Genomic DNA, 15,678 nt, shown 5'->3' on the forward strand with positions numbered 1-15,678 from the left:
AGTTTGCATCCTACCCTTTAGGGGCAGAAACAGAAGGACAGAAACCCCAAGGATCAATATTACCCAATGGAAGAACATAATGATCATGGTGAAAATGGGACCCTGAAAGATGACGTTTGTAATGATGCTTGACCGCCTGTCTCCATGTAATCAAAACTCGATTACCCAGAAGGCTGATAAAGGGTAAATTTCATTCCCTAGTTAGGGGAGATATGCTTTTTTCTCCTTCAACTCTTGTTTCTGAATTAGATATTAATGTTTTCAGACAGCTCCCTAGGGTAAGAGTTATGCTAAACTGTTATTCTACACTAGGGCAACCATAAGCAGCAGGAATCCCCCTCCCTTTGGGGTGAGTTATCTCTCTGGGCTGTAGATGGCAGGATTCTGAGGTGGAAGTAACTCAGCAGTATAGACACAGGTGCCCAGCATGAGTCTGAGGCTGAGAAATTGAATGGGACAATGTCAGAGCTGCAAGAAAATGTCAGCGTCATTCAGTCCAGTTCTGCCATTGTACAGATGGGAACACTGAGGCTTGGAGGGCAGACATGGTTGCCCAAGGCCATGCAGCAGTAAGTGCAGAAATCAGGGCTAGAATTCAGTTACCGTGAATTTCCTATCAGGCCCTTTCCAAACCTTGGTCCTGCAGAGATTTGCCCCAAGATCACAAGACTCACAGCCTGTGGGACTCACCAGTTCACTGTGAGGAGCCTGGATCCCCAGTGTCAGGTAGACATGAGGGTTTAATCAGAAAGGTGATCAGATGAGAATTCTGCCCTTTCTTCCAGTGGACACAGAAAACAGGATCTAAGGGAAGTCCCAGCTTGTATTGATGAGCATATAGAAACCTAATATCCTGCTTCGCAGCCCAGCCGGCTCCACAACCTCCATGTTTCCTTTCCTTCTGATCTCAACATTCTCCAGTCCAAGTGGGACCAAAACAAATAGCTGTTTATTTGTTTTATACCTATGTAGACCTGAGAGACTTGCCAGCTTAGCCCCTTTCCGTGCAAACAACCATCCCATCAGCACACCCAGGGGATGGGATGCTGCCCGGGATGACAGACTAGCTGGAGGAGAATCTGGTCATTTCCTGGGGCTTTCTCTGAAAATTACTAACTGCCCCTGGGGAGCAACTGATCTGTCCTCAGAAGGCGAACACACACACATGCACACACACACGTGCACACACACACATGCACACACGCACATTGCCCTGCACACAAGGTAGAAGGTGGAAATCTAGCAAACATCTTTATCTTCAGGCCACAAAGGGGAGACAGTGCGGCCTGACGGAAAGTATTGGGGTTCAGACATAGCAGGGTTCTAATCCCAGCTCTGTTACTTACAGGCTACCTGTCGGCCAGGATATTAATCAGTCTCTATGAATCCCAGTTTTCTCACCGTAACACAGGCACATCACATTTACATTGTAAGGTTGGTATGGAAATGAAACAGAAAGGACGTGAGCAACGTGCCCACCAGGGTACCTGGCCCCAAACTCTACTTCTATAAATGTTAGGGACTCTAGATATAGATAAGTATCTTCACGGTAAAGAAGCACATGTGCTTTCTGGTTTGCTGGGTGGAATACAGAAATTCAACTATGTTTTCAATATTGACGGTGCACATACTACTTTCATGGTAAATATAACGACCAAGGGTAGTCTACTTTGTAGAAATGATTAATATACACATCAGAGTAACAAATGTGTGCTTTTCTCCAGGTGAGTCTTTTAAAAGTCCCGGAGGAGCAATAGAAACATGCCTGATTCTGATGCCATGATACATATGTGTGAAATGGGTGGATGGGCCGATGGCAAAGGTTTCACAGGATATGAGGACAGACCCTGGGCTCCAAAAGGGGCTTCACCTCTAAAAGGGTGGCTCCACATTCTTGGTATATCACTTGTCATAAAAATCACGTAAAATGGATTAATATCCTCACACAAAACATTTCAGAAAGACACAAAGCTTTATCCTTTGTATCCTCTTGTGACTCATAAGTCTAAGATGCCCTTTGTCCATTCTTGCCCCTAAAGTCCATTCTCCACAAGGCAGCCAAAGCGATGGCTTAAAATAAATCTAAATCAGATCATGTCACTGCCCTGCTGGAAACCTCGCCATCACTGCCCTTAGAAAGCAAGCCCAGGTCCACCAGGCTTGCAGGATCAAGCTCCAGCACCCTCTAGCCCCACCTGTGCCCCCTCTTCCTTGCTCACTGTGCTCTAGCTCGGCGGTTTTCAGCCTGCCTTGTCTCCCGGCACGCATAAACGAATCACTAAAATTCTGCGGCACACCAAAAAGTCTATCATAGTTTTTGCCGATCTGACAAAAAAATAGGTATAATTTTGATTCATTCATACCAGATGGCTATTATTGTGTTGGTCGTTGTCACTTTTTAAATTTGACAATCTAAGGGAAAAGAGGTCGGTGCCCCTGATATAGTCAGGTATTGCATGTTTTAAAAATTCTTGTGGCACTTCTGGTTGCTCCAGTCACTTGGGCCATTTAGCTCTTCTTGTAACATATGAAACTTTTCCACCACAGGGCCTTTGCACTAGCTGTTTCCTCCGTCTACGATGCCCTTCTCCTGGTTATTTGCATGTAGGGTCCTTTCAGCATTCAAATCAAATCTTCAGATGATCCTATCAGCAGCATTTCTATCTTCCCCCGGTTCATATCTCTCTCTCTAGTTCCTTCATAGCACTTCCATGTTTTGGTTAATTGTCTGCATTCCCACTCTCTTAAAATGTAAGCTCCCGGAGGACAGAGGCCAGGTCTGTCTTCTTAGTACCGGATCCCCAGCAGTTAGACTACTGAGTTCCTGCTAATAATTGAATGGAGAGCTCAAGCCAGCCAGGGATTTTAGTTCTATCATGCACCCAGAGGGAAACATGAGCTTCACTACAAGGACCCCTTTTCTCAAGTCTTCATTTATAGCCCCAATTTTACCTTTATTCTGGGACATTCAATGACCATGTTGATGATTCATCCAACAACCTAGCTTGGAAATTTCTGGGCATCCTTTCCCATATGTCCAATTTTTCTCTTTTGGTTTATTAAACTACCTACTTCTACATTTGTACCTTAAATTTCAGTAGTCAGCCTGTGATCATAAACTTCTTGACTTCTAGTTTTCTTACTCTCATTCCACTCTGAGGCTCAGAGCATAAGCAGCCTAAATGGTAACCGAACCAGAGTTCAGGGAACCAAGATGCCAAATCAGTGGGGAGAAGACCTGCCACATCAGGATTCAGGCCTGCAAAGCATGAGCGCTGAGGGCTTCCAAGAGCAACGTGGATACCAGAACTCAGACTGGGCTGAACCAGCAACTTAACCCAAATGGACACAGATAAGGGGCAGGGAAGATGCATGACATCAAAACCAAGGAAGAATCTTCAAGCACAGACAAGGACTGGAAGACTCAACTGAGGGACCAGAAATAATTCTTAGTGCAATAATTGCTCCTCCAAACCACTGACAGCCTCCTTAGATGGGCAGAGGGGAGGAGACAGGTGGAGCTGGGGTTCGCCTTGGAAATCCAGAGCGCTCTCTTATCAACCGTGACAATGTGGCTTCTGACTTCACCACTTCATCAAATCTGCCTCTTGCCAATGATGTTCTTCCATCCAGTTCCGATTGGCAGTTTTCAGTCTTGGCCTCTTGACTACACTGGACACTGTTGATCACTCCCTCTGTCTCAAAAAGCTCTCTCTGCTCTGCAGGCATCCAGGAACCCACACTCCTTAATTCTCTTCTCATCACTTTACTTCCTGTTGTCATGGGATCACCACTCTCTTTCACCTCCCGTCTGGAGTCCCTCGAGGTCTGTCCTGTGCCACCTTATTGTTTCATTTTACATGTTCCCTACTGTGACCTCCTTCACTCCCATGGCTTCCACTGGCACTCCAATTCTCATGACTGCAGGTTCACATTCCTTGCACAATCCTTTTATGTCTGAGGTTCAGAAGTGGGTGCTCAGTAGTCTTCTGGATATATCTCCACCAAGACCTCTTCCAGGCATCTCAAGCTCAACATGCCCCAAACTGAGTTCCTAGTGTTTCCCATCCAATCTCCTTCCATGCCGATATTGCTTATTTCAGTGGGCAGTTCCACTGTCACCTAAGCAAAAAACCTAAGAGTTGAACTTCACTGGTTCTTCTCTGTTACTACCCACACCTATCATTTCATTCATTCATTCATTCAACAAACTGTCATCAAGCCCTGCTACCTGCCAGGTATTGTTCTAATTGTCGGCTAACCAGGGGTGAGTGAAACAGATATAATTCCTGTCTTCATGATACATATAACCTACTGGATGACTTTACTTCTAAAGCACTTCTCTTCTCTGTCCCTCCTTTTATTACCAGTAGCAGTTGGCATGTTAAATATGCTCAGTTAATCCTTATTGAATGAATGAATAAATGAGTATGTAACTATCTGAACATCTGCTATGTATATCGCACAGATTATGCCACAGCATATCAATGTCATTAAAAATATTTCTAAGTGCATGTTATGAATCAATAAAAGCCAAAGCATTTGGCCAATTCAGCTGGAAAACCCCCAGTGAAGCATTAGTATTTTTTACATGTGATATGCAAACACTCAGACGGTCTGGGCTCTCTATGGGACTTACTGGCTGATTCAGCAGAGCACAGGCTCAGCAAGGCCAGTCTCGATCCCTTCCAGTCACACATATGTCTCTGAGTTGCACAGATGGCCCTCCGACTTCTAGAGTTAAGCGTAAGTGCAAACTCTGAGAGCTTGTGACCATTTTAATCAACTCATTTCCTAAATCCTCATTTACTTATTTATGAATATCAGTACACACTCACTGACTCCTAAGTCTGAAGAAATCAAAGTAAATTGAGATAATTCATGCCGGAGACGGCACAGGGGGTGTGCGCGTCCAGGCAAAACTTAGACATCATAAGAAATATATGGTGTGGTTACTGACTAACAGTGACAACTATTATAATAGCTATTTGATGATATCAGCAAGTGTTTTTTAGGAAATCAGCAAAGAACTATTTCATATATTCCTGTATAATTTTACCAGATCCATCAATTACAGAATAAAACCAAGCATCTCCACCTCTCTCTTCTTGGTGCTCAATTAGTAGTAGCAAGGTTAGGTGCAACTGAGATTAGAACAATTAGGAATTATCCCAATTTCCATGATCAGCTTAAATGGAAAGAGTTTTTCTAATGGAAGACCAAAAAGAAGACAAAAAACAGGAAGGAAAAACAAGACATTTAGAGAATGTTATGCAGAGTTACTGAGGTATTTACAGTGAGGCATGCATCTCCTCTCTAAATAACCAGCTTCCAGGCTTAAGCTAACAATAGGCCGAGGAAGCAGAGAGGGTCCAGTCAGCTGGGCATGCACCCACTCCAGGAAGTACATATAAGTCTGTTGTTTTACATAACAGCAAATTGTACCAGGCACAGCAATTCAGGGATGGAAAGAAGTAGGCATTGAAATCAGTGATGACTTGTGTGGGTATAATAGTTCTGGAGAAAATTAAATACAAAAGAAGAGTAAGGACCTAAGGGTAGACTCTTGCAAGGCATGCAGACTGGGTTCGACCTGCCTCTTCCTCAGTGGGATCTGGCCCATGCATGGCTCCTTAGCCCCTTCACATGGAACTGAACGGAGACAGAGGTTAACCTGGCTTCCGAGTGCCCCATCCATCTGTCAGATGCAGAAGACTTTCAGCATTTTAAGCTTTTCCTTTTAAAATGCCTTTAAGCAGACAGATTTTTCTTATCTACAAGTTCATGAGAGAAGTTCAGGTCCATGAATTGAAACAATTAGCCCATACAGGTTTTCAGAGAGCTCCTGATGCTCCTGGTTTGGTTAATTTACTTCCTAGCACTCTCAGTTTTTGCTTGGTTCACGATTATGTCAGAAACTGTTTCCAAGTCTTATATATTGGCTTTTTTTTTTTTTAAAGGATGGTGAAGTTATACCATTTAACTCACATGAATTCAATTATATGTGCCTGGCCTGGATGATGAAAGGGAAATCCGTATTAGGGCAGGGGATCCTGCCCACACTCTGAACAAACATTCTGGGGACCGGGCATCTCTGACTCCTCTTAGGTTCGCTGCCTTGATCAACCTCAGTTCTCGAGCACCTCTCGGAGTCTGAGCATCTCATTGGTTTTAGTGGAATCCTGGTAGTTGAGGAAATAATTTTAAAAATAATTTTATGATTGGTGATTTACACCTTATGTACTGACTTTGTCAGCTCTATCCCTCACATAAGAAGCAAATTCGCAATAAATAGGAATAGAATTATGCAGGCAGCTTCGAAATTTCACGCTACTCCTGAACACTCTGACCCTCTGCTTGGGTATCACTTGGTGCTGTTTTTAAATTCCCAAATCAACAGTCTCCTCCTGACCTTAAATTTCAGAGGGCAGCTCAGAACTCCTAGCTTGCCAGCTATCTAAAGAATGGCATTCCCATGGGCCTGATCATCCACTTCTGTTGCTAGTTTACTAGCATCAGGTTTCTCTCTCTCTTTTTTTTTTTTTTTGATAAAATTATAATTCAGTTTCATATGACATTTATTTTGAGAGAGGTCAAAAAATAAGAAATAAAGAAAAGGGTGTTGGGAACACTCTGGTTTTTCGGGCATTTCCTGCCATTGCATACAAAGGCTAATTCTGTCCTGAGGAGACACGTTTGATCGTTTGCAATTATGTTGCTCAGCAGAGAAAAGGGTAAAGATGGATGAGTTTTCTCTGAGCGTCTCTGGTGGAGATGTGCTTGAGCATGCATTCGGCTAACCAGAAGGCAGCCAGGACTTACGTTCTGTTTCCCCACTATGTTGTCGAAGGGCAGCTCGGGGCTCCAGGACCCTTCTGTGAACGTCGCCCCACTGTTCCTCCTGTCTGAGGAGCTCACTGACTCCTTGACAATGTCTTCGGGCAAGGACAGCAGACTCTCCTCGGGCTGCTTAATTAAATAGGTCTCTATGTTATGCTTCCTCAAGAACTCATTCCTCTCCTTCCCGTGGCCCTCTTCCACGTTATAGTCACCGTTGAGGCAGTCGAGTGTGGCTTTGGAAATGTGAATCCTCCTGGGTACACAAAGCATAGGTCATTATACATTCCTGACGTGGCTGAAAAGGCCATCGCTGTTTTTTGTCCTGTGCAAAGCCAACATCAGGGTACTGTGAGAACATGTCCTCAGCGACAGTGTGTGTTCCCCTGAAAAATCAGAAAGAATAAAAGAAAACAGAATTCCAAGCATAAATCAGTGAGCAGGTCATCACTGCCTTCACCGCAAGGAACACTGCAGCCTCTGATAAAATGCAGCCCTACTGAGCTGCATCTAAGCACTGATTTTGGCTTTTCTTCTGTCAGCCTGATCTCAGCAACTTTTAAGAATCAGTGATTTTTACCAAAAAAACAACAATCCATTTAAAAAATGGACAACGGACCTGAATAGACACTACTCCAAAGAAGACGTACAGATGGCCAAGAGACAAATTAGAAGATGCTCAATGTCACTAATCATCAGAGAATTGCAAATTAAAACCACAATGGGATATCACCTCATACTTGTCGAATGGTTACCATCAATAAACCAACAGACAGCAAGTGTTGGCGAGGGTGTGGAGAAAAGGGAACCCTTATCCTTGTGCACTGCTGGTGAGAATGAAGACTGGTGCAGCCACTGAGGAAAGCAGTATGGAGTTACCTTAAAAAATTAAAAATGAAACTGCCTTATGACCCAGCAATTTCACTTCTGGGAATTTATGCAAAGAAACCCAAAACACTAATTTGAAAGAATATATGCACCCCTGTGTTTATTGCAGCATTATTTACAATAACCAAGATTTGGAAGCAGCCCAAATGTCCATCATTAGATGAGTGGATAAAAAACCTGAGGTACACTTACACAATGGAATACTACTCAGCCGTAAAAAAGAAGGAAATCTTATCCTTTTTGACAGCATGGAGGGACCTGGAGATCATTATGCTAAGTGAAATAAGCCAGTCAGAAAAAGACAAGTGCCTTATGATTTCACTCATATGCTGAATCTAATGCACAAAATGAACTAACAAGCAAAATAGAGACAGACTCATAGATAGAGAGCAGGCTGCCAGCTGCCCGTTGGGGTGGGGGGAGCTGCTTGGGGAGGTAGAGGGATTGAGTAAAAATGTAAAAAAGAGAAAAAACTCATGGACTCAGGAAAAAAAAGCAATCAGTGTTTTTTTTTCAGTGCTGTTGATTGTATTGGGAAAACAAGTTCCATAAGTGTTTCTGAACCCACTGGCAATTTTTGTCTAAAATCACCAAATAACAATGACAATTCTCTTAGTGTTTTGCCTCATTTCTTCAACTTGCCTAAAATCTTCTTAAGAACAAAAGCAGGGTCTCACAAATCCACAGAGCTCCCTGGAGGGTCTTTTGGGAAAACCACTATAAGAGGTAATTTTCCCTGAAATGTGTACATGGCAAGGAGCAGAGAACAGAGCTGTGGACACGTGCAGGCTGGCAGCTGGCCGGTCTCACTCACAAGGTGAGTGACTCATTCCTGCACAGTCATCAGCCACTGCAGCTCATGATTCAAGTTTCTTTTTTAGCAAAACAACAGATGACATCAAGGCCCTTAAGGATCAGGCTTGAATCGTGGAAATTTCACATGGTAAATTATTCTGGGAAAGAGTTTTTTGTGCTCCTAACTGTCTAACTCAACCAGATGACTTGCTGTGCTGTAGTGTGGTGTGGGTAAACTAGCACAGTGGTTACGTGCGTGGATTCTTTGGCCAGATTGCTGGGATCGAAACCCTGGCTCTACCACTTACTTGCTAGCTGATAGATCTTGGGCAAGTTACTTAACCTACCTGAGCCCATTTTCTCATCCATAAAAATGGGGAAGCAATAGTACCCACTGATTAGTCAGACAGAAAAGAACAAGAACCATATGATTTCACTCACATGTGGGATATAAAACAGAAAGCAACAAATGAACAAAAAAACATACTCATGGGCACAGACCACAGAGTGGTGGTGAGCAGAGGGGAAGGGGTGGGGCGGGATGAAGAGGGTAAAGGGGTCAAATCTACGGTGAAGGAGACTAGGCTTTGGGTGGAGAGCACACGGTGCAATATACAGATGATGTGTTATAGAGTTGTACACCCGAAACTTATAGTATTAAAAACCAATGTCACCCCAATAGACAATAAAAAAGAGTTGATTTGTATAGTCAAAAGAGTGCATGGTACACTGCCCATACGATAAAAGCAAATGCTTAAATTATTAGGAGCGCTGTAAAAAACGCCACTGAGGTCACATTACTCAAGGCTTAGAGGATCGAGGTCTCTCAGGCCTCCGCTTCCTGGGCCCTGTCACTTCAAAGCTCATTTTCTGACTTTCTCCCACTATAGGACCCTATTCTCTCTGCAGTTAATCAAGTAATTGGTGTTTCATCAAATTCAAGGAGCTATTTTACGCCCACTGACCTCAGAACAAACCTTTCCCTCTGCTTAGGAAGCTCACCCTGTGTTGTCAAGGTGACAATTTCTTAGTCCCTGATGCAGCTCAAAACTTATTTCTTTAGGTTAACGCTAATGTTTCTTTGAACAAATTAATAAATAAGTAAGGCATATGCTTAATATTTAGCTTGGCTTTTGTAATTCTAGAAACAGTATATCCAAGGAAACAAATTTTTTGAGTGGTATTTCCAAATGTATTGTATTTTTAGTACTATCTCTACTTCCCTCTTACCCTTCTTACCCCTTCTGCTCAATTCCTGCTTAGAAAGAGGATAATTCACTGCAAAGGACATGCAAAAACCCCCGAAACAATCAAGGATGCGTTTCTGATCATGTAAGGTACGTTCTCTACCTTTCCCAAATTAGCATCCTTGCATATAGTCACTGATTTCCAGGGTGAGATAATAGGAACAAAACCACTAAAGATGTTTCAGGCTCTCTTCAGAAATGTGGTGAAAAAGCACAAAACATTCTCAGGATGGATTTTGTCTGTACATACTCAGTGGCGTTGACCTAGGAGAACAGAAGGTCACTTGGCCTCCTCTGAAATGGCTGTCCCAGACCCATCTCTCTGAGCAATCTCAGAGCGAGGGGCCAGACAGCTCTTTTTCATCTCAGGCACAATGAAACTCCTAGAAGGGTTTTATAAAGTCTGATGGCTGATCTCACTTTAAAATAATTAAGTTAAATGTCAACCCCCATTTGGTATCTTCTCCGGATTCTACATTTTATTACCCTGCACGGTGCGCAGGGGGAGTAATATTTGCATGTGCTAAATCAATATTATGTTTTCTGCAGTGAAAGCCATGCTCACCTTCCCTCATTACTGATTCTTATGCTGAAGTTCTAATCAATGTACACTTACTGTTTTGACAGAAATGGGGTTTTAGATGTTCCTTCTATCATGGCTACTACTTTGAGCTTTGGAGTAAGGACTGTGCAGAGGAGAGTCTAGTGATTACATTTATCTACGGAAATGAGTCAGGAAATATTCTCATATATTGAATGTTAGGTAAACCTGATATTTTCCAATAATTTTAAATGCCAGGATATAATAATAATAGTCGTGACAGTAAATAAAATCTAACAATTTGGTAACACTTTATTTCCCATCAGTGTTCTCTTGTAGCCAAAGCTATTACAATATGACTGGCTCCATGGATTATCTCATATAATTTCCCTTCTTCCAACAACTCTAGCTGATAGGCATTCCCCCCCCCCCGCCCCCTTATTTTGCTGAGGATAAAAGTGGCCTAGAGACCAGGAGTAAGTAAATGGCCCAGAGTCACTGGATATGTCATAAGCATTGCTGGATGGAGACAAGCACTTCACTTTCAAGGTCCATGGAAACTACCACAAACACAACCACAATTAATATGTACTGGGCACAGGACCAAGGCCTTTATATGCATTTTCTCATTTAACAAAAGCTCGAGAACAGTGGTCCTCAAAGTGTGGTACCAAGGCCAACAGCATCAGCATTGCTGGGGCACTTGTTGGAAAGACATAGTTTTTGTCCTACCCCAGACAAACTGGCCAGAAACTCTGACGGTGGGGCGCAGGCACCTAAGGTTTACCAAACCCTCCAGGTGATTCAGATTCTGGCTGAAGCTGGGAGTCACTGCTCTGGGAACCCAAGGCTCAGAGAGGTGGGAGAATTTGTGTGGGGCTAGATGGCTGCTGTGTGTGGCAGGGAAATAATTTTAACTCAATTCTGCATGACTCCAGGGTCCGGGCTCTCAACCACTATGCCGTGGAGTTGTGCGCCTCCCTCCCTCCCCTCCCTTCTTCCTACGTGCTAAGCTCTTGGGGACACACGGAGGGCCTGGAAATTCATAGTGAAAAAGCAGCTCTGGGCAAACTGAACTGATAAATTAACAATGGGAGGCAGTGCTGTGTGGTGAGGCACTTAAAAGCTGTGTTTATGCGACATATTTAATCTCTTTGAGCCTCGGTTTCCTCATTAGAACAAGGAAGCTAATATTTACTATGTAGGGTATTGTAGGATCAAATGATGTGATGTATTAATGATATTTAGCAGACTGGCTAGTACATACTAGGTACTTAATACATATTTAGATTTGGGAGCAAACTCTCTTACTGAAAAGAAAAGTAAGCTGAGTTTATTCCTATATATATTGATTGATATGGATGGGAAATAACCAGACATTTAAAAAGCAGAAAAATATAAACCCAAACAATCTCAGACCACGGAGAGTTCTATCTTCTCCCAAATAATTGCTTCTTAGATCTATACCCCTGAATTCTGCACATGGGAAACCCACTCCCACAAAGTGGACAAACGACAAGAGTTAAGAAGGAGAGGGCTTAGCCCTGGCTTACCCGGGGATTCCTCCAGATTCAAGTTTGTTCGCAATGTCCACGTCCCAAGACCAGACGTCAAACTGCCACTTCCGCAGGCCCAACACACCACACAGCACTGAGCCCGAGTGGATTCCGATTCGCATGTCAACGTCATGCTTCGTCCTTGACCGCACATACCTGTTGATTGGTGAATGAGAGACACGTGTAAGGTCAGAGGGGGCACCCTTGGCCCTGGTGGCAGCTCCCATCTTTCCTACTCCATAAGTTCAACTCCTACCCATTTATATGCCACCTGTTCCATGAAGCCTTCTTGGACTTCCCGGTAACTGGAAAGATTCTCTTCCTTCTCTGAACTCCTCTAGTCTTTTATCTGAATGTTTAAGGGCCCTTATTACCCCCTTTCCCAAACCTGCTCATCCCATATAACCTCTGTCTCAAGGGAAAGCATCAGGATCTTTTTCTACCCGCTAGTTTCTGGTGTTTAAACCTGGGATGAATGACAGATTCTGCACTTCATCCCACACTCCATTTCTAACCTTATTTAATTGTTACTCCCTTCTCTCCATTCCTCCCACCAACACACCAGTTCAGGCCACCCTCACGCTTCACTCAGTCTGGGGTCCCTGCGTCAGCCCGCTCTCCTTCCAGCCCACATTCTACAGTTACCGCAAACACAGTGTGACCTTGTTGCTCCCTCACTCCCTTGTTGAAAACTTTCTCCTGACCTCCTCCTTAGAGCAGTGGTCACCGGAACAGAGCTCACGTCCCTGGGCTGAGCTGGGCTATCCGCTGGGGTGCAGGAAGACAATGTACAGCTTCCAGGCATAGCTTTTGTTTTTCATCTTGGAAAAACTTCAAGGAAATTTGATATATGGGTTGACCTTAGTGACCTTACAGGGTCCAAGATGGTCTGTCCTTTGACTCTGAGCGTGGAGGGGTCATCTCGAGCAAAGAGAAAGGTTTCTAGCCTGCAGGGTTTCCTTAGGCACACGCACGCCTCTTCACTTGCAGAATGTCGCAGACAATTTCAGTGTCTGAGTCAATGACCTCATTTACATGGGAAAAAATTCAACACTTAGGATATAATACTCTGAGCTGTATAACTAGAAAAATCCTCAGGGCCACACAGAAATTCAATTGTTATTTTACTTCAAAATGTTTCAAAGGGTTGTCAAAATTAAAGATGATTTATCTTTTTTCTTGACAAAAAAACACAAGTGTTCCCTATTTGCTTCCATTTTTGTGATAATACGTTGCCATTAATATTCTCTCTAAGACAACGTTGGGAGGAAAAAACAAACTTGCTTACTTTATTTAAAGATGACAGTTTTAGAAGGTGAAAGTAATTGCTTTCCCCAAGAAATCCATGCTCTGAAAAGAGAATTTTGAAAATGGAACTTTGGAAATGTTTCCACTTCTTTGGGAACTGGGCTGTCGAACACGAGTTATGTCATCTATCAAAATTCTCAGAGCTGCACATGTACTAATATGCTTTGAGACCTTCCAAATGAAGTTTTTTGGTGGGGGTTGAACCCATTTGTTAAGAATATGAAAAAGCCATTGCCTTCTAATGAGCTTGTAAGAAAAACTCAGAGATACCAGAGAAAAAAATCTATGACTAGCTTATATGGAACTTGGGCATAACTGACTTAAAAACATACTCAAGGGCCCAAGGGCTCCCCCTGGATCTACCTGTCTTTATAAAATATATATTTAGATCTGATAGCCACTAGAGACAGGTATAGAAATAAACTGAGTTTGGAACCTGACCTTTGTATTACTGTATCATAAACTATTAAGATTCTTAAAACAGAATCAATTATATTCAAACCCATTGCTCTCAGTAAACAAGAGTGGGACCATAAAGATTTTAGTACAGTAAGTGAACTAAAATATTTAAAATTATTATTTATTTCATCATTATCCTTTAAACCCACATTGCATGTATGTTTTATAGTATATGTTTTTAAATGTGTGAATAGAATAGAGTAAGTAATAAATACAGTTTATAAATTATTATAGTAATAATTATTATAATCATTTTGGATAAAGATGGGGGATCAAACTATTTATTTATTTTTAATTTTTTAAAAATTTATCTTTATTGTTGAAAGTATTACAAGTGTCCCATTTTCCCCCTCCCCAATTGACCCCTTCCACTTCACTCCCACCCCCTCCCCTTCGCCTTCACCCCATTATTGATTGTGTCCAGGAGTTATGCATATATGCATATAACTTCTTTGGTTAATCTCTTCCCACCCTCCACCCCCCTGTCCTCTTTCCTCTGAAATATGATCGTCTGTTGCATGCGTCAATGTCTCTGGATCCACTTAGTTTGTCAGATTCTTTTGTTCATTAGTTTCTTCTTAAAGAAGACCCTTCAACATTTCCTGTAGTGCTGGTCTGGTGGTGATGAACTCCTTTAGCTTTTTCTTATCTGTCAAGCTCTTTATCTGACCTTCAGTTCTAAATGATAGCTTTGCTGGGTAGAGCAATCTTGGTTGTAGTTCCATGTTTTTCATCACTTTGAATATTTCTTGCCACTCCCTTCTGGCCTGCGAAGTTTCTGTTGAGAAATCAGCTGACAGTCATATGGGTGCTCCCTTGTAGGTAACTAATTGCTTTTCTCTTTCTGCTTTTAAGATTCTCTCTGTCTTTAACCTTTGTCATTTAAATTATGATGTGTCTTGCTGTGGGCCTCTTTGGGTTCCTCTTGTTTGGAACCTTCTGTGCTTCCTGGACTTGTAAGTCTATTTCTTTCCCTAGGTAGGGGAAGTTTTCTGTAATTAATTTTTCAAATAGGTTTTCAATTTCTTGCTCTCTTTCTTCTCCTTCTGGCACCCCAATAATACAAATGTTGGGCCTCTTGAAGTTGTCCCAGAGGTTCCTTATACTATCATCATATTTCTAGATTCTTTTTTCTTTTTGCTCTTCTGGTTGGGTGTTTTTTGTTTCCTCATGTTCCAAATTGCTGATTTGATTTTCAGCGTCCTCTACTCTACTATTGATTCCCTATAAATTATTCTTCACTTCAGTTCATATAGCCTTCATTTCAAATTGGTACTTTATTATGTCATCGATTTTCTCAGTTGTTTTTGTAATACTCTTACTAATATGCTTGAGCATCCTTAACCAAAATCTTGAACTCTGTATCTGTTAGCTTGCTTGGATCTATTTCATTTAGTTTCTTTTCTATAGATTTCTTCTGTTCTTTCCTTTGTGACATGTTTCTTTGCCTCCACATTTTGGCTGCTTCCTGGTGTTTGTGTCTATGTATTAGGTAGAGCTGCTATGTCTCCTGGAATTTGTAGAGTGGCTTTGTGTAGTTGGTGTCCTGTAGGGTCCAGTGACTCATCCTCCCCAGTCACCTGAGCTGGGCCTTAGGTGCTCCCCTGTGTGGGCTGTGTGCACTGTCCTGGTGTAGTTGAGCCTTGGTTGCTATTGGCGTCACTTGGAGGAATTGATCCCCGGGATAATCAGTTGTGAGGACCAGCTGCAACTATAGCCAAAGAGCTGCTGTGCTGGAGACACCCCTATGGAGCAGGATTTACTTCAGTGGAGCTTTGGTGTTCATCAAGTGCACCCTTTGAGTGTGTCACTTGTGGATGTGGTAGGGTTGTAATCCAGCGTGGTTGAGTCTGACCACTGGGTGCACTGTCTCTGGGGCCTCCCGGGAGGTACAAAGTCAGGCTGTGCCAGTTCCTTGCCCATGGCCACCCAGCATGAGCTACACAGCAAACTGTAGTTGGCTGCTACTTGTGCTCGGCTTGGAGGTGTCCATCAGAGGCCAAGCTATGAGCTAACGTAGGTTGCCACTAGTGCCAGGCCTGGACAA

General features: G+C 42.8%; 1 protein-coding gene across 3 annotated transcripts in view; it reads right to left on the reverse strand.

The window, feature by feature from the left end:
* Positions 1 to 15,678, reverse strand: part of ADCY8 (adenylate cyclase 8) — a gene marked incomplete at both ends in the record, with an annotated part of 155,309 nt that overhangs the window by 68,089 nt on the left and 71,542 nt on the right. For all 3 annotated transcript variants that reach the window (XM_081116487.1, XM_081116486.1, XM_081116485.1), the window contains 2 exons: positions 6,823 to 7,093; positions 11,862 to 12,020. In XM_081116487.1, coding sequence (XP_080972613.1) covers positions 6,823 to 7,093; positions 11,862 to 12,020 — 430 coding nt within the window. The remainder of the gene's footprint in view (positions 1 to 6,822; positions 7,094 to 11,861; positions 12,021 to 15,678) is intronic.

This window comes from Miniopterus schreibersii (genome assembly GCF_964146895.1).
Source record: "Miniopterus schreibersii genome assembly, chromosome: 17".
Lineage (NCBI taxonomy): Eukaryota > Metazoa > Chordata > Mammalia > Chiroptera > Miniopteridae > Miniopterus > Miniopterus schreibersii.